Genomic DNA, 18,335 nt, shown 5'->3' with positions numbered 1-18,335 from the left:
CCTGTGGCTCGCCCCTAAAATGGCCCCGCGTCGTGAGCTGCGCCCTACCAAGCGGAGACAATTACATGCTTTTATTGTAATTTATACTGAGGATACACGCGTTGTTCTTACCCCTCTCCCTTAACAAGCATTAAGAAACTCTATCATTTTCTGCCTCTGACTCATTTCCTCTTTGCATCCAAGTTGTCTGACACATCAAACACCTCGCAGCTCATCCCTCCCATCGCTAGCGAGCTCCTCAGCTCTCTGACGGCAGAGCAGGCTTTCCCCAGGCCTCCCCGCCCCTGCCTGCACAACTTCTGCTAAGTCCTACAGCGTTGGAAACGATCACAGGCGGGGCCCCACACATCCCTTTTTCGTTGGAGCTAGCTGGGATTGCCAGATAGTTCACAACGGGGCTCTGGGTCATCCCCATCCTGAGGTCCTTGGACCTCCACAGCTTATCGTACCTCAGCTGACATGTGTTACTGTGTCTCCGATTCCTGGGCATAGGTGCCAAGCAGGCAGGTAGGCACCTGAAGACAGAAGAATAAATATCAGAAGCTGGTCAACTCTGTTACTTCAGTCAGTGCTGCTGCCTGTGAAACTGTGCAGTAGTAGTACAACAAAGGTGTGAGTTTTTAAGAGAAAATCCCAGTTTTTGTGAAGTTGTTACTTACATCTTACTTTCCTCTTTACCAATTTTATAGTCACAACTTTTCTTCCTTTACCACAGTTTTTGTAAATATTTGCTTTTTCTGATCTACTTGAAAGTACCTATAGAAAGCTGTTTTATCTCCCTGCTGCTGTCAAAAGTCCCAGGTTCTGATTTTGCATGATGTCTTGTGTAATGCCAGAGATTTGTTACATAAATGTAAGTAGATCTCTGTTTCTGCCACTCTTCAGCCAGGTAAGAAAGTACTATTTAAAGGAATTACACAACTTCAGATCCCAAAGAAACATGGGGAAACAATGATACCCAAACCATAAGTTCACACGAACACTGACATTTTAGTGGCTGTTTAAGCAAGCAGAAAGATGGAGCTAAAATCAGGAAAGACAGCAAAGAAGTAGCAGGCATAAAATTCATCATCAGTAAACTCTGACTCAGTGCTCTCCAGAGCAATTCAAGCCACTCATGTTAAATTATCTTCCTATAACAACCACAACATAGGAATAACCATACTGGGTCAGGTCACAGGTCCATTTAATTTAAGATCCTGTCTGACAGTTGGCAATAACAGTGTCTACAGAAGAGTTACTAGAACAGAATAAGCACATAGGAGCACTTTCCTAATATGCTCTTTTAGCCTCCAGGGGTTTGTACCACAGCAGTTTCCTAAAAGACAGGCTTAACAGTTCTCCATGGATTTTTGTTCTATTAATTTGTTTCTTGAACCCATGTAAAATTTGGCATCTATAAGATCTTGTGCAGATGAGTTCACCAAATTTAGCTCTATTCTGTAGAGAAATATATAATTTTGGTTAATTTGAACTTGCCACTTGAAAAATTTCACATTGTGCTCCCTTCTTCTGATATTGTAAGACTGCAAACACAGAGACCAAAATATTAATCCTCTCACTGTAATTTGTGATTTTACTGACTACTGTTTTAATCCTCTGTCATCTATCTCCTTTTTCCAGATGAAGAGTCCTAATCTTTTTAGTCTGAATATAAGAACAGTTCCCTACTCTTGATCATGCTTGATTTAGGATCGGAGCATGAACTACACAAAATTCTCAAAATGCAGGTCAACATATTTACATTTAATTTGCTTTCATCCCCCTCTCTGTTTCTTCTAATAATGTCTGGTGTCCTGGCTCCTAATTTGACTTTTTCTGAGCATTAAACTGAACTTACATTTTTGCAAGTTATCTAATTCCAAGAGTTTTCTCCTGAAAACTAACATGTCCTTCATAACTGATCACTGTTTACATAAATATTGCTGCTTTTTTTTCCCCATGTTCATAATTTTTCACTTGCAGACATTGTTACATGCTGTTTTGACAACTGTGTCCTCCATTTCATAAGGTTGTTCTGCAGCTCTTTTGCAAGATAGCTCCAATTTGGCTGAATTGTTTAACACCATTACCCTGAAGGTTTTCATTTCAACAGGAAACTTCACCCTATCTTTATTTCTTTCCGTTTCCCTGCCATTTTCCCTATTGCACAGACTCTCTCTCTTCTGTTTCTTATCTTTTAACCCACTAAGAAGTGCAACCATAAAAGTACCTTTCTTATGGGACCTTATTTTCTACTAGCCTTTGATACAGGACCTTCTGAAGCCCTTTGGAAATCCAAGAAGACTGTATCAATTGGACCGCTGCTGTCTGCATGTTCATTGATTCCCTCAAAGAAGCTTCTAGATAGGAAGGTCAGGATTTCCTTTCAGAAAAGTCATGCCGAGTCTGCCCCTCTGTGTGGTATTTATCCATACTTATCTTTTTGCATTTCTTATTACAGGTTCTAGTTTCTCCAGACTTCCTCCAGTATCCTGGAACCCCCTAGCTGTTTGAAAGCAGTTTTACTGTTTTCAGACCTCAATTTGCCAGTCTGAAAAGTATTTTGCTATGAGCCTTTTTTTTTTTTTCCTTTTTAAACGCTCTGCATCGTGCTGTACCATACTGTGTTCAGTTTTGAGCACCTCAATTCAAGCAAGACACTGAGGTGCTGGAGTGAGCCCAGAGAAGAGCAACTAAGCTGAAGGATCTGGAGAAAAAAAAAAATCTTACAGAGTGTCTGAGGGAACTAGGGTTGTTCAGTCTGGAGAAGAGGAGGCTGAGGGGAGACCTTATCACTCTCTAGAACTACCTGAATTTGTGCAAAGCCAAAACATCAGGAAATCTAGTATATATATTAAAAATAAATATTTTTATGGGTAGCCAAGCTGGCCCTAAACTTGTAAATAAAAAATTACAAACAGCAGACCAAAACTGAGAAAAGTTACAGACTTACCTCAAGACTTGGATCTTGATGCCTTGATGCCACACCTCAAAACCTGACATTTATTTTAGTAAGTGTCCCGTACAGACATTTTTGCAGCATTTGCTCACATTATCTCAATCTAGTTATTCTTGCTTATGTAAGACTCCAGAACCTATAAATGCAAAGCACGCTGAGTTTACCTTCACTTCTACCTATTCAGTTGCATTGATTCATCAACATGAATTTTCTACTTTTTGAATATTTCATTTTGATAAAACAGGCCATTGTTAATTTCTACACTAGATTTTCCATTAATGCGAAGCATTCTGTCAACGCTCGACAGCACTGTTAAACTTTAGAGGTTTTAATGAGTAAGTTTTTCACAGATATGAGAGAACTAGGTAATTTACATGCTTCGAGTCCAAAGTGTCTCTGCAAGTTCTAGAGATTCACATGGTGAATAGAAGCTGTGATACCTGGGGCCCTAGGGGCACATTAGGTTTGTAGAATGGCCACAAAAACCTGTGACTAGCATGTTTCATTCCTTTTGCTGCTCTGCACGGAAGCCATGTAGAAGAGTACATCATTCCATCTGCTTGCTCTGAGCTCATGAGTGGAATTTTTGCAGGAGACCAAAGGGGTTTACATTGCCCACATTATCCAAACCAGAAGTGAATAAACTCATATTTTAGCCACTGAAATATGAGGAGCTACCATTGGGAAAATGAAAAGGGTCTATTATATGAAGCCAAACAGGGAATTTTGAAAGAGGCAGCTTTTATAATTCCATAGCTTGATGCATTTTCAAAGGTTTCCTTTTCTAACCCCTGTCTGCATAAACAGGATAGGGTGAAGGTGGGTAGAAATCAGGTTTTTCATCTAAGAGAAGCTGAGATTCCAATTTTTTTTTCCTTCCAAAATGTAATGAAAACTTTTCGTAGTAAAATGCGAGGAAAGCAATTTTGATTCAATCAAGAGTCATAATTTTGACATAATATGTGTCTTAGTTTGATTTTGGTCTTTTAATTTTTTCAAAGCTTTTTGCAATATAAGCCCTTTCAAAATGTGTTCCAAAGCTATTTTAAAAAATAAATGTATCTTTTTCAAATGTATCAGAATGGTATGTTTTGATCTTTCTGAAATACTTTGCTTCTACTTAACTTTTGTAATAAAACTGAGTTGTGCTTTGGTTCTGCAACTGCACAGACTTTTAAAATAATGAAACATCAACTTTCACCTAGAATATTCTTAAGGGAAAACCTGTGATGGATTTTAGTCCTAAAATCAGAACTCTTTAGAACAATTAAGAAGGTTCCTGCCAAGCATGGCTTCCCCCTAGCTTACCTGGTTTTCCCCTTAGACCTGGGAATACAGTTGCAGAAAGATTTTAAAGTGGGAGTGAAGGAAAACCTTTAGATGAGAACCAGGTTGGTGTTTAAGAAATTTCATAATGGGGGAAAAAAATATTATGTAAATATGATATGCATATATGAGTTAGTATACATACAAAATCATTTAAACTCTTGTCATTTTGGGCTACAACAAAATTATGGGAGAAGCTGAAATGATAAGACTTATAAACAGAAAACAATGGTTGCGATTACTACTCTTAATTTAGGAAAAGGAGAAGAAACAGTTAGAATTCTAGAAATAAGGACAAAAACACAGTGGACTCTTTTAGTTACAGGCACACATGACCTCACAGAAGGGTTCAAATGAGACACAAGGTTTCAGTCAGTGTTATGTTCAGAAAAGTAAGGGGGTTTTGTGGCAGCACCTTCTGGTGCTCATACCATTTTTCTGCCTCCTTGGACATGCCAATTCTGTTGTGAGTTCTGCTGTAAAATGGATTAATAGAATTATATGGATTAAAAAAAAAATAATTGTTGTAGATGCTAAAGGGCAAGAAACATCTAAGCTGACACCCTCACAAAGAAGGAGACTGCATAGTTACCCTTTCAAAAAGTAACACCAAAAAACAAGTTATGAGAGAACAGGAAGGGAAAAGTGGCCACACAACACCTGACAACCAGGAAAACACTAAGAAAAAGACTGAACAGAAAAGGCCTGCACATGTGAGGGCAATCAGAACCAAATAAACTCATGTCCTGCTCTTTCATTCCCACCCACTCAGGGAAATAACATTTTACACATTCCTCCAAAATAAACTCTTGAATATGTCACTTATTTCTGCCCTGAGAGGCAAGAAAACTATGATGCCCTGCGAATTAACCAATAACAGAGTTTGTTACCAACACTTCTTACAGACTTCTCTAGGCACTCACCTACTCAGCAGGGCAGGCCCCTCCACACAGGCCACTTCCAGAAGGTTCCAGGCTGCCTCTGCTCCCTCAGCTCCGCACCACTGCCCCCACAGTCCTGCCAGGCTGGGGCTGGCTTCCCTCACCCACCCACAGAAGATAAGGTGTCAAGCAGGCTCAAAAAGCAAGGCCCTCAGAAGGGTTTGACATGAATTAGCTCAGGTGCAGCGGAGATGGGGCTGCAGGGAGATGCCGCAGGTGGCAGCCGCGGAGCAGAGGCCAAGGCAGGTGCAGGACGACCCTCAGCTTGGGCCGTCTGAGGCCCCAGCACCCAGGCCACCCGGGTCCTGAGCTCTCATCAAAATCAGCCCACTTCTTCACCTTTTAAGGGAAGTGCCATGATTCTTCTCCAGCCCATTTTCTTCATCCAAGGTAACTCCCGAGATTTAATAACCAGTAAGTCATTTACTTCCCCCTCACTCGGGCTGGATTAAAAACTGACAGAAAAGTAAGAGAGGGGAAACACTCCGCATGTTGGGCTGTTGTGACTGTTCCTGGTGTGGGTGAGCTAGCTGAGGATAATTCTCCACATAAGTTAGATGGCTAATGGTGAAAGTGAGTCAGCCAGGCCATTCGGAAGACTCCCTTCTGAGCTTGAAGGGAGCAAGGTTGCCAGCCGTGGCTCCTTCATTTCCTCTGAGCACCTCAGCACCCTAGAGAATCTGAAAGACATCGACCTGCAGGGGAAGACAGATGCCATCATGCATAACATTAAAGAGAAGCAAGTGTGAAGGCTGGGAGGCTAACCTTGGCTCTGCTGGTGCCATATCCCCCACCACTGCTCACTGAGCAGAAGTCTTCCCCTGGATCTCTCTGCAAGCAGCTGGCACCTGAATGCCTTCTATTTGGGTCACCAAACACACATTCCTGCAGGGACAAGCACCAAAGAGAGCTGTTTCCAAAGGCTTTGTTCAGAATCCCTGCAGAGAAACTGGCCCTTATTAGGAATTGCTCATTGATCTTGTCTCAGGGCAGACAGCTCAGCTAGGTCCAATAAATTAGATTTTGCAAAGAGTCAAAGGTCAAGATCTGCCTGGAGATTAAGAGACTTGAGGAAAACTACAGGAAGGTTGGTGAGTGTGTTTTGTGTTTCCTACAAAGCCCCACACCTTGACCCTATCCAGCACAGGTTACCCCCTGCCCCTTGGAAACACTGGGTTTCCTTCAGCATGTTGCACCCAATGCTTCTTTTCTTTTTTGTAATTCTCAAACCTTTGGTCATTTTAATTCTATGCTTTGGGCTTTCTCCAGCACCATGTCATGCTTTCATCTGCTTTCCAGGCTTGCAGAAAGCACTGATGCTGCTGTTTCTCTAAGGGCTGTGCCTGATGAGGGGCTCTGGAGAGGCAGGTCTTTGTGGAAGACTTTATTAGCGCATGTAGTGATAGGAGAAGGGGTAATGGCTTTAAACTGGAAGAGGGTGGATTTAGGTTAGACATTAGGAAGGAATTCTTCACTATGAGGGTGGTGAGACATTGGAATAGGCTGCCCAAGGAAATCGTGGGTGCCCCCTCCTTGGAAGTGCTCAAGGCCAGGTTGGATGGAGCTTTGAGCAACCTGGTCCAGTGGGAGGTGTCCCTGCCCATGCAGGGAGGTGGGAACTATACGATCTTTAAAGTCCCATCCAACCCAAACCATCCTACCATTCTGTGATTCACCCTCGACCACGAGACATCACTACACGCTCTGCAGTCCCCGGCTTGGCAGGTATAGCCCTGCTTGCTACCTGAGGTTCCCGGGCAGCACAGGCTCGGTGCCGGTGCTCGCAGGGGCTGGTGAGCACCTCGCACCGCCCGCCCTTCGGCCCCCGGCGTTTCTCTTCCCCGTGGCTCCCCCTGGTGGCCCCGGAGCGCCCTCAGCCCGCCCGGTGACCGTCGCCGCCCCGACTGCAGAAGGGACGGTGCGGGCCCGACCCAGAGGTTCAGAGTCGGGCACCGAAAAAAGGAATACAAAGCGTGTGGGTCACTCATGTTTTGCCCGTGGTCGGCTGCACCGCTAACTGGATGGTCAGAGCCCAGTTCTCCGTTATGAACATCTCGACTCCTGGACTTCAGAGACCTACACTGCTGTACTACACAGTAGGTCAAACGCTGTTGCCATTTCAGTAGAGACATTCCTCCTGTATGCAGCAAGTCCGATAGAACCCCAGTGCTTTAATGAGCTTTTGGCATCACATGCAGTCAGATATGTCAAACCTGTGAATTTTTATAGATCCATTACACTTCCCAGCAATGCAGTCCTACTACCACTTCAATGAAAAATGGTGTCTGCTAGGAAGTATAGGAACACATGCTTTTCAGCAAGTACACCTCCAGACATGCACTACTTCAGCAGGTAAAATAGACACATTTAGGAGCGGTAAAAAACACATCAGTGCTTTTCTAGAAATAGATTGTAAGCAACATCATAAATTATCAATCACTACAGTTTGAGATATTTCATTCCACACAAAATTATTCCACATCAGTACCGTTAATTTTTCTGTAAATTGTTACATATTTGAGAAGGATGCTTTACTATATCATAATTGTGCTGAAATGAGGCTTGGTGAGGGATTTCAGCAGCTGCAGGAACTTTGTTGGACTGAGCACGAGATCCAAGTTTTCTGAAAGATGCTTTAATATGCCAAGACCAACACTAGAGGGGTGAAGCTCAGGCCAAATGGGCCACAAATGCCAAATTCTGCTGGGTGTTTCTCTGGTAATGGCAATCTGAAGAGTAGAATTAACAGCCAAAGAAAGCCAGGACATGGCAGAAACAGACAGGAGTCCAGGGGCTGGCAGTGACATCTGAAGAGCCAGCAGGGAGATACACCTGTTATATTTGGTTTAGGAACATGAACTCTACTTTCCATCCTGATGATTAAGCAAACCAGAAAGGCAACAATTAAGTGAGTCTGTACCTTGGAATCTAGCAAGGAAATTATTTTAAAGTAAACTAATAAAACCTTGCCTTTGACATCTACTGCAGAGAAGATTCCTGTCTTTCCAATGCTTTTGACATAGGCTCTAAACTACAGTGGTACCAACCATATGATGAGCTGTAACAAAGTCAGAGTATTCCTGATTAATAAATGGAAAGTGTTCACTGAAAGTAACTGGCCATGAGCTACACTGGCATTATATCTCTCCTAGTTTAACAAATACAACTAGATCTGAGTTATTTTCCTTTGAAATTAAGGGCTAATTCTTTGGAATTCTTAGGATAGAACCAACCTCAGTAAAAGTTAGTGGAGAGGCTGGAACTTCAGTCAAAATGTAGTTTTAGGGCATTAACTGGCACACAGCACTAAAACAACTCCTCAACAACCAATTAAAAGCCCTGATTTGCTGTTCTACTCCCCCTGTGAAAATCCCAAGCTTACAGAGCACCACAGAATGATGTTATCACACGACTCTTGAATACAGAGAACTTATGCTCATATACTTGAACTAACCTGAAAGCACAGGAACTAGAACCTGCTCTAAGTTCTAGACATGTGCACTTTTTCTCCTGAAGTTTCAGTTATTTCCTCAAAAAAAGCAACAAAGAAACTACTTCTCACATAACTGGGATTTCCATACTTTCGTGTGATGTTTGAAACTGGGACTTGAATAACTAGGGGAATGTTTATTAAAAGGTTTATGGTAAGAAAGAGGAAATCTTTTCATTTAAGATTAATCAAAGACTCTATTTACTACAAAAATCACAACAGTGCAAGATAGCAAAGCAGCAACAGCATGAACTCCCTAACCTTTGGGAAGGAAAAATTGTAAAAACACTAACGTGTATGCAAAGAGACACAAATACAAATAATAGAAAAAAGGTACCCATTTATTCAAGGTATGACAAGGATATTTACAATATTCATTTGCTCAGAATAAGATCCATCCTTAAGCTTTTCAAAGCAGCAATTACAAACTACATTTAAAAGGGGAAATTTTCTAAGCATGTTTCTGTTAAAGATATTTTTACAACGACAGAAACACTTTAAGGCTAAGTCGTTTTGACCTTTGCTGCGATCAACATTTATCTCGGCAAAACTGTCTCAAAGACAATGTTACCTCAAGAGATAAAGTCTATGCTAAATTCAATATACAATTTTGTTCCCTCAGAATCTTTTCAGAACAGTTCACATTTGACAAAAAATGATGTTTGATTTAAAACAATTAAACAGAAGTGAGATGAACTGCCTATATTCTGGCATTTCAGACGGCTAAAAGATCATATACAGCAACACATTTGTCACCTCTGAAAAATATAATCAGATTTCTTATTGATGGAGCACTTAGGCTTACAAAGCAATTTGCTTTCAGTCAGAGCTCCATAGTCATGTGGTACAACCCACCTTTCCCATCACATTATTTTTCAAGAAAAGAACAAAAATCTTCAGGTAGGTGACTTCTAATGTAAATGATGAACAGTTTGCTTTAAACAGTACTTGATTCCCACAGTACAGACTAGTGTTCTACCAAAGCAAACAAGGAGAGTTTGCTAAACTGCCGTAGTATTATTCTCAAATCATTTTAACAAACAGCAGATCTACAGAAGCAGTTAAAATGGGTTCATTTCTTGAGGTAGAAGCCACAAGTCATATTTAGTCCCATCTGTAAACTATAACACACATACCATCAGACAAATATAGCCAATTTTTGTAAATTGCAAAATAAACCCACTGATTTTTCAGATGCTATTTATTGTAAATATAATGGCTTTTTTTTTTTTCTTTCACAGAATCTTTTTGTTCAAGAAGGAAGCAAATTATAAATCTGAAATAGTAGATTGTGGCTACTATACAATTGTAATGAAAATGTCCAATATAAATAAACTTCTTAGCAACTTCCAAAAGAGTTGGTATACAAGGACTCTTCCTAACTTAGAAGTTATTTTGGAAAATACCAATTTTAACTGCATAATAAAGAACAGTCATTAGACCTTTAAGACTACATAAATACTTGAATTACTAACATTCCATTTTGGTAATTTTTTTAGGTTTACATTTAAGTGAAGAGAAAGTTAAAGAACAACAGAAACCTCCAAAGTCTGCACATATACAGTTAACTTAATGGTCATATTTTCTTAGGTGAGGACACTACATAACTAAATCTATTGAAAGTGCACAATGTTTAACATTCCAATAGAAGCAGAAAAGTGACCCTTGCATTAGTAGGGGACATTTATTCCAGGTTAGTCAAGATCTTCTAGCAAAGTCGTAGTTGTGACTAATAGAAGTTTTAAATTATTTGAAGATAACCCAAGTAACAAGTTACAAAACATACGGAGATTGGCACTTGATTTTTAGTTAGCCCCATTAGCTCAACTTTCTCCCCAAAGACTCACATACACAGAACTTTAAGTCTTCATTTTATTACTGTAAAAAATAAATTTGTAGTTCCAGAGTAAACAAAGAAACTTCAGCTTCAAACTATTTAAAAACAAAGGTTCAAATTTTGAGAAGAAACAATTCACAGGGTTCACATCAGCACCTTAACCAAATGCATTTTTCTGTGAACTAAGCATATTTCAAAGATTTCATGTTAGTGACAAGGGGCTACATTCTTATCAGGATGCACATGTAACACTCATGACTCAAGGAGAACAAACTGGAAGGAGTGCAAGTCAGTTTCCAGAGTTCCCTCTTGTACATGTTCAGAACCAACATTTAAGACTGAAGTTACTGAAGATTGACCTTTTGCATATTCCAAAATGGAAGGCAAATACAATCAACTTATATCTGGCTTTGAAACATTAAGATAACAATGTTTTATTTCAGCCACATATTTACAAAAATGCTTACAAACAGAACCGTGTAGGGTTTCCTTTTTTTTTTGTCATAATACACTTAAAGATGAATAGTCATCTTAACCTTCATGCAAAAACGCATTATCTTGTTACACAAGAAGTTTTCTCTCTGTTTTTTTGCATTCTGAGGATAGCAAGCAGAGGGTTGGATAAGTTTGGGTCACCCTTAAAAATGTAGGCCTGTTTGCTCTACTGCACCTTCAAAATAAGGAGGTAAAGTACAGGCACTGTTAATTCCACAAGGGTTCATTGCCTCTAGCATGTTTTCCAAAACCAACAGAAATAGTCTTTAACAGTTGTAACCTGGGTTATTCCACGACTTTCACCTCTTCAGTTTACTTCCTGAACTCTGGAGTTACTTTCCTAGAAGCATACTTGCTGAGCTTCCTTTCTAATGTATATTGTTGACTATACATTTTAAATTAAACTGTTATGTAAAGAATGTAACAAGCTTTTCCTTTGTACACAACATAATCTTTGTGCTGAGTATTCTTCAAAAGGATTTCATAAATAATACAGTAAGTTTAGAATCAGTCTTCTGCCCTTTCGTCATTATACCATGTTGTTGCTTTCTCCAACTTTATCTACAAGCTGTAGAAAAGAAGACAAGAAAGGTTTTAAGTTGCATGACATTTATGTACAGTGAAGTTACTCTCAAATACTACTTACTAATTGCAGTTAGTATGCAACTAAAAATGAGTCAAATAGTACTCACCAAGGTCTCATGACTTAAGTTTGTGAAAATTAAAAATCTTACATTGCAATTGTGTTTCTGCATGACATGTTTTTCTCATATAGACATTAACAGTGCAACATGAAGATGCAACAGAATGAAAAAGGAAATAGAGGAATGCAGGTAACACTGCTAGCTTAATGATTAAAACAAAACAATATAGTATCAGCCATACATGCATTAGTAGACCAAATAAGATAATTCAACTGACCATTACTGTGGATTCTCTTCTGAGCCTACGTAGGCTTTGAATAAAACATTAACAATTATCTTTTTAAAGCAAGATTTAACCCCATTATGATCAAATTAAATGTGACTAAAGTAAGATCAATTGACAAATTAAATATTCAATTGATCATGAATTATGAGCCAGAACTTGGCCTAAGATTGGAAGAGATGACCTTGAACACTAATTTTTACAAAACAGATGGTGCACATCTAAGTTATATCCCATAATAATTTGTTAGTAGTAACTATTAAAACTTGCTTTCAAAACTAGGGTTAGAAATGCTTGCGTTAAAATACATATAGAAATTAGCACAGTAAAAGTAGTTGACTGAAACACTCTAGATTACCACCTTTCTAGCACCTCTTAATTGTCCTCAAATCCCTGGCTGTTTGGTTAAGAAAATAGAAAACTGCATTAAAAAAAAATAATAACCCTAGCAAATAGCAAGATGTCATTAGGTGCAGTGGTCCTTCATAAATACACCTGATGAATGATTATGCCTTGTGAGAGTTTCTGCATTCATCATACAAGTTGCACCCTAACATTGAACTGAACTGGTTTTGGTTTTACACTTTTCATGCTAATAACAAATGCTAATACTACACAAAGAAGAACAGTGTCCTCCTCATCATACAGACAGAAGGGGCACAAGATGGTGGCACAATTCACCTATCTCATCATCTAGGGCCAAGAGTGAAGCAGGAGGCAGAAGCCCAGCGTTCTGCATCACAATCCAGGGCTCTGTCCATATCACAACGTGTAATCAGGGGCAGCTTCTTCAAAGGTATCCTTTTGTTCCTCTTACACCTAGAAGTCCCTCATTGGGAATGCAGGCTATCTGTATGATGCAAGAACTACACAGAAATACACTCAAAATCACTACTCTAAATTGTATTTGCTTTACTTCTGATGCATTTCTACTACTGCTATAACAACAGAATAAAAAACAGTACAAGCTTCAAATTTTGTATGAAGTACCACTTACCGAGCTTATACCAGGTAAATTCAAGAGATATCCAAGAACTGGAACTCTTCTAATAAAGCCAACCACCACAGGAAAGAACCCCCTTTAGGTAAGATATAAGAGGATTGTATTAGCTTTTATAATTAAACTATTATCATATTGCTATAAAACTAAGAAATAGGAGGTATTTTTAAACCAGTATTAGATAAATTTTATCACTTGCTAGCAGCACATTAATTTTACCAAATATATCAACATAAACTCAACAGGGAAAGGGAAAAAAAACAGGAAATAAGCACCTAATTTTTAAACTGACTTAATTTTCTTCATAGCTAGCAACCTCAGTGAACTCTTCAGAAATAACTAAAGAATACCCAGCTTAGTCAACAGAACCATGCTTCCAACTAACTTCTCAAAATTACCATACATATTTTGAGATAATTTCTTTTCATATTATACAAAATACATTCTTACAATACCCAATCTAAAAACAACTGAAGTCAATTCAGAGTAATTCCCTTGGAAACCACATGATACTCTTGGCATTAATTAAAGAAAATTAAGCATGACAGAATTGTGTATTCACTGATTTGCCAAATTTATGTAAAGTCAGGGATTTTAATCATGAGCCAGGGGATGTTGCTCAGCATAGCTGCTATGGTGTAGTTCCCTGCACTGCTAACTTCATCTCTGCAGCAAGAAAACAAATTTTCTATGGCAACACCTCAGCTGTTTGCAAACTGCAGCAATTCAGCCAGTGGTGGCATTCTGAATTCTCTCTTATTGATCTATACATTCCTCATGTAGAATAAGGATTAACGTGTAATGAGACTTCAACAGTGTAAGAGTAAAGTTTCACAACTCATTATCTTCTTCACTACACTGTGTAATTTGCTGGATAATAAAGTTTTTACAGAAGATTTGCTTGTCCTTTTAAAAATCAGATCATTTCAGTGGTCCAGTAAGATGTGATGCAGGGCACACAAAAACTACTTGCAACAGACTAAAATAACTGGTGTAGCCAAGAATAGGGAATAGTCAGTATAGCCAGGACAATATTGTTAGCCATAACTTTGGATGCTTGTAATCTGAACAAGGCTCCAAAAGCAGCAGAGAGTACAAGAGATACTATCCCAAAATAACCTTCTCCATGGAAAGCAATCTGGGCATATGAATGTATGACAAAAGACAAGACCTCTGATGGAAAACTTGTGGTAGCATCTTAAATAGAGACAAGAAGTGAAAGACACTCTAGATTTAAACCAGAGTAAAATAATAATTGTCTCTCACTTCAGTCAGATGCATTTTAAAAAATATCCTTTCAATTCTGTAATTTAAATTTTATTGATCACTAGTACCTAACCGCTGCTTTGTGGACAACAGGGGCTCTGCCATTACTGCTTCAGGATGTATGAAAGGTGACTGTGTAGAAGTAGTTGAGATACGCAAGACAACAACCTATGACTAAAGATTCTAGAGAGATCTGAACACCTAATAGAACTGGTTCTGTGGTCTAAATATCAAGAGATTGAAAAAAACACAATACAGTGTTTTACATTTGAGCTATCCTCCTCTCAGTTGAAGTTACTAGAACTGATAAATTGCTCTTGATAAATACACAGGTTTTCTGTATAAATGTCCTGGTAATCCACATGACTAGAATCATTAGGATATATGGAAATGCCCATTCTCACAACACACTCCCTAATAAAACCAAAGGTGCATAAGTTGATCTGGTATTTCTTGTGTTTAAGAAGATTATGTACTACAGAGACCAATGGCAACCAGGAAGTTTTGTGTTATGCAACAAACAGCAATATCCCATGGAATTGTATAAAATGATGCTTGAAGAAACTCTCCATTTTTAAGTTATTCAATATGATGGAAGTTGCCAACATCATGATAATGGTTGAAATTAACAAGACTGAAGCAAAAGAGCTTTGTTTGGGGTAACTTCTTAACTTTGTAACAAGGGAGTTAGATTCTAAGAACTATTAAGCACTAGAAAAGATGGCTTAGAGATGTATTAAATTAAAATAGATAAACATTCACATCTGGAATTATCTATAACTTATGATACTCTTCTGACTAAAATAGTCCTAGTGACCTTCTATAATCCCTTCAACATTGTATTACCCTGCTAAGCCCTCGGCTAGCATCAATAGATAACCCATAACCATACCTGCTTAACATAGTAAGTTATAATTCTTTTAAGATCTTTTAAAAGCAGGGGTGTTTGGTTGGAAACACACTACTTGCTTTGTACTGGCTGATTAAACCCAAGCACGACATGCAAGTATTATGCTCAGTAAAGTACCGTGGTTTTCAAAACACTTGCAGTGAGAGAGGTCAGAGTAATAGCGTAGATGAATAAGAAACATCTAATAAAAGCCAAGTTAAGACTTTCTTTAAACATGTAAACTAAATATGAGATTAACATACAAGTTTTCTGAGTGGAATGAATAGGTGCCATGAGAACAGTGGTTTGATTTTGGTTAACAGAAAGTGTATCACTTAGCTAGGTGCTAAACACTTAAAAAATATTTTAGGGGTCTGTTAGTAGATTAATAAACCTTAATGGAACAGTCTTAATCTGAACAGAAGCCAAAGAACAACTAAAAGCCTCCCTTCTTACTTATTAGCATACTTTGTTCTATACTCAACTATGGATCTCCGACGATGGAAATAAAGATAAAATACAGATATACAGGTTGGAACAAGTAAAATTCTTTCACCATTGCCATCGTATTTATAAAGAAGTTAAACGACACATTCTGAAAACTGTAACATGCATCAAGATTCCTGTTTGAAAAGAACTGACATCTTTCTTTAATTCAGTCCAGATAATGCTAACCAAAACCATCAGTTCTGACTGTACTAGGGCACAAGTGCAATGAAACGTGCCAGAAAACATCTTTTCAATGGGCTACCATAGTAATGAAATGGTAAGGTTAAAGACCTAGGATGTTGGTAATACAGTATTTTGCCCCATTTCTTGAAGAACAAGCTCCGCACGCAAAAAAATACTAAGTGTCTAAGTTGCCTTTTTAATGAGGAAATATTTAAACCTGGCAGTGCTAACAATATGTGCTCCCATATACTTTTAATCTTCACAATTTGGTTAGACATAAACATTACCAAAGTCAGTGTATATATGCCTCACAAACATTAGCAGATAGGAGTCTTGAAAAATCCTTACCAACCTTCTACTTCTTGCAAATGTGAATCAACAGCTTTATATTAAATCTATCAAAAGCAAACATTTAAAGTATGCTGTTTTGTCTGCTGTAACACAGCAGCACAAAATGAATACATTTGTTTCTAGATACACCAGTACAGAAAAGTATTTTGAAACAAGTCTTACCTGAATAATAGGAAGAACCCATAAATTTCAAGGATCATTCCTACTAAAGGCCAACCAATGAGAACTATGAGGACACCACCCAGGAAAAAGCCTGTTGCTTTCATTTTGTGCTTTTGAAAGAAGAATCTAAACGTCCTTTCTAAACCGATAACGAAAGACAAGCCAGCCACAAATAAAACCTAGAAAAGACCAAAAAAAGAGAGGAATATAATTGGCTTTTTTCCTAAGTTTAGGATGTAAACATGCATATATTCTATAACATTTGATTGCATTTCTTGTACAATTTCTTTTAATACCAAAACATATTTGGTGAAAAGGAATTTACTAAAGAAAATCAGCAGTAAAGTCCATCCCAAAGCATTTGTAGCTAGCTTTCAAAGCTCTTCTCTCATATGCTTAAAAAAAGTCTACCTTTGTGATCTCTGACAAATACAACCATGTCAAAAGACCTGGTGACAACAGTTATCTGTCCTTTAACATAAGTACAAACCTTATCCACAAGCAGTACTAAAGTTTAGTACCACTGACAGCAAAGGTTCCTATAAATTGAGAAGAGATGTGTTACAAAAGCACCTCTGTTCTGAACCATGGACATCTTCAACAGCTTGTACTGAACTACTGAACAATGCAAAGCCAAAAAAGGAAAGCAGCTGAAGAGTACTATCAGTTACCTTGTTTGTTTTACTTCCTTTTTTTACTGTGTGTTGTCTTCCTACCATTTACTAGTTCCATCAAAGACTGAATGCTATCATACTAGTCAGAACTACTAGTGTCCTTTAGCAACAGCACTTGTAATTACTTCAGCTTATAGGCACTGGGCAACATTTTTGCTGAAAAGGGGATTTACTCAAGATTATAGATTAAATTTGATTTTTTAAAGTTATTTAATAAAGCATTTTCTTACCACTTTTTCCTTTTTCTGATATAATTTTTTTTAAAAACTAAACTTCCTGTAAGGATACAGTACCTTTTCTTGCATTGTCTTTAGTTACCACACAGCCTGTCATTGACTCTTCCTACCTATGTTTTCATCAGTTTCCCTAAACAGGATCTTTCTTACATTAGGAAAAGAAAAAATAAGCATAACATTATATTTTATGCTTCCACTATACACTTGATAGTTCAGAACAAAGCTTCAACTAATGCACTCACATTCTAATATACATGCTTTTGACTTTTCCTTCAGTGAATCTCAGTATTTGACTCTGCTGCTACAGATGAAATGGATCAATTTTCATCACAGGCTTTAAGGCATCAGCAACAGAGGATGAAAACCTCTACCAGGCTGTGTTCTTGGCAGGCTGGCAAAACTGGGAGGAGCAGAGGCACAAAGATGACATTCAGAAAACACCTTGTAATTTTATATTTGCTTTGGATTGGGAATTTTGTATACCAGAACTAGGATTTATTTTCTATCCTGTTTCAAGTGACAATTTTGATGTGGTAAAAACTGAAGATACTAAATCTCTCTGTGAAGGGTGAATGGTTCTTCTATACCCAGACTATCAGGAATTCATGCTTCTTTCTTTCCTCACAAAGCACAGCAAAGCTACATTTGATAGCACGTACAGAACATTATTCTTATCAGATACTTAAATTGGGCCGTTATCTTAAAAGACCACAAATAGAAAGTGTTAGTAATGCCAGTGAATCTAAAAATCTTATTTGCAGCACCATAACTACTGTTGACTAAGCTACTTCTTCTCTGACCAACCTACCGCAGGCCTGACCTGGAAGTATGACATTTACATTGATGTGAGCTGCTGTCTCTTTACTCAGGAAAAATGATTCACTCTTATCACTGAAAATAACTCTTCCTTTATACCAAATTGCCACAATATTTTTTGTGATCCAGTTTAAAATTTGTGACTTTCTATTTTTATTTATTTGTAATATATCACATACTTAATTCTTAGCAGTGAGGAATCTACGACTAAACAGCAGGCACTTACATTTCCAATGGCCAAAAGAGCTTTGTCAAAGAAGAGTATCATTCCAAAGAAAAGGAAAAACACTCCAAAGCCTGTCAGTCCCATTC

The 18,335-nt window shown here is 38.2% G+C and overlaps 1 protein-coding gene across 1 annotated transcript; it reads right to left on the bottom strand.

The window, feature by feature from the left end:
* Positions 1–10,556: 10,556 nt before the first annotated feature.
* Positions 10,557–18,335, bottom strand: GOLT1B (golgi transport 1B). Its single transcript, XM_010002953.1, has 4 exons — positions 18,250–18,335; positions 16,298–16,476; positions 12,955–13,036; positions 10,557–11,598 (listed from the first exon to the last, which is right to left on the bottom strand). The coding sequence occupies exons 1-4, from the start codon at positions 18,331–18,333 to the stop codon at positions 11,560–11,562; spliced, it is 384 nt and encodes a 127-aa protein (XP_010001255.1). The 5' UTR covers positions 18,334–18,335; the 3' UTR covers positions 10,557–11,559.

This window comes from Chaetura pelagica, unplaced genomic scaffold, assembly GCF_000747805.2.
Source record: "Chaetura pelagica isolate M959 unplaced genomic scaffold, ChaPel_1.0 scaffold117, whole genome shotgun sequence".
Lineage (NCBI taxonomy): Eukaryota > Metazoa > Chordata > Aves > Apodiformes > Apodidae > Chaetura > Chaetura pelagica.
This window is presented reverse-complemented; position numbering and strand designations above follow the sequence as displayed.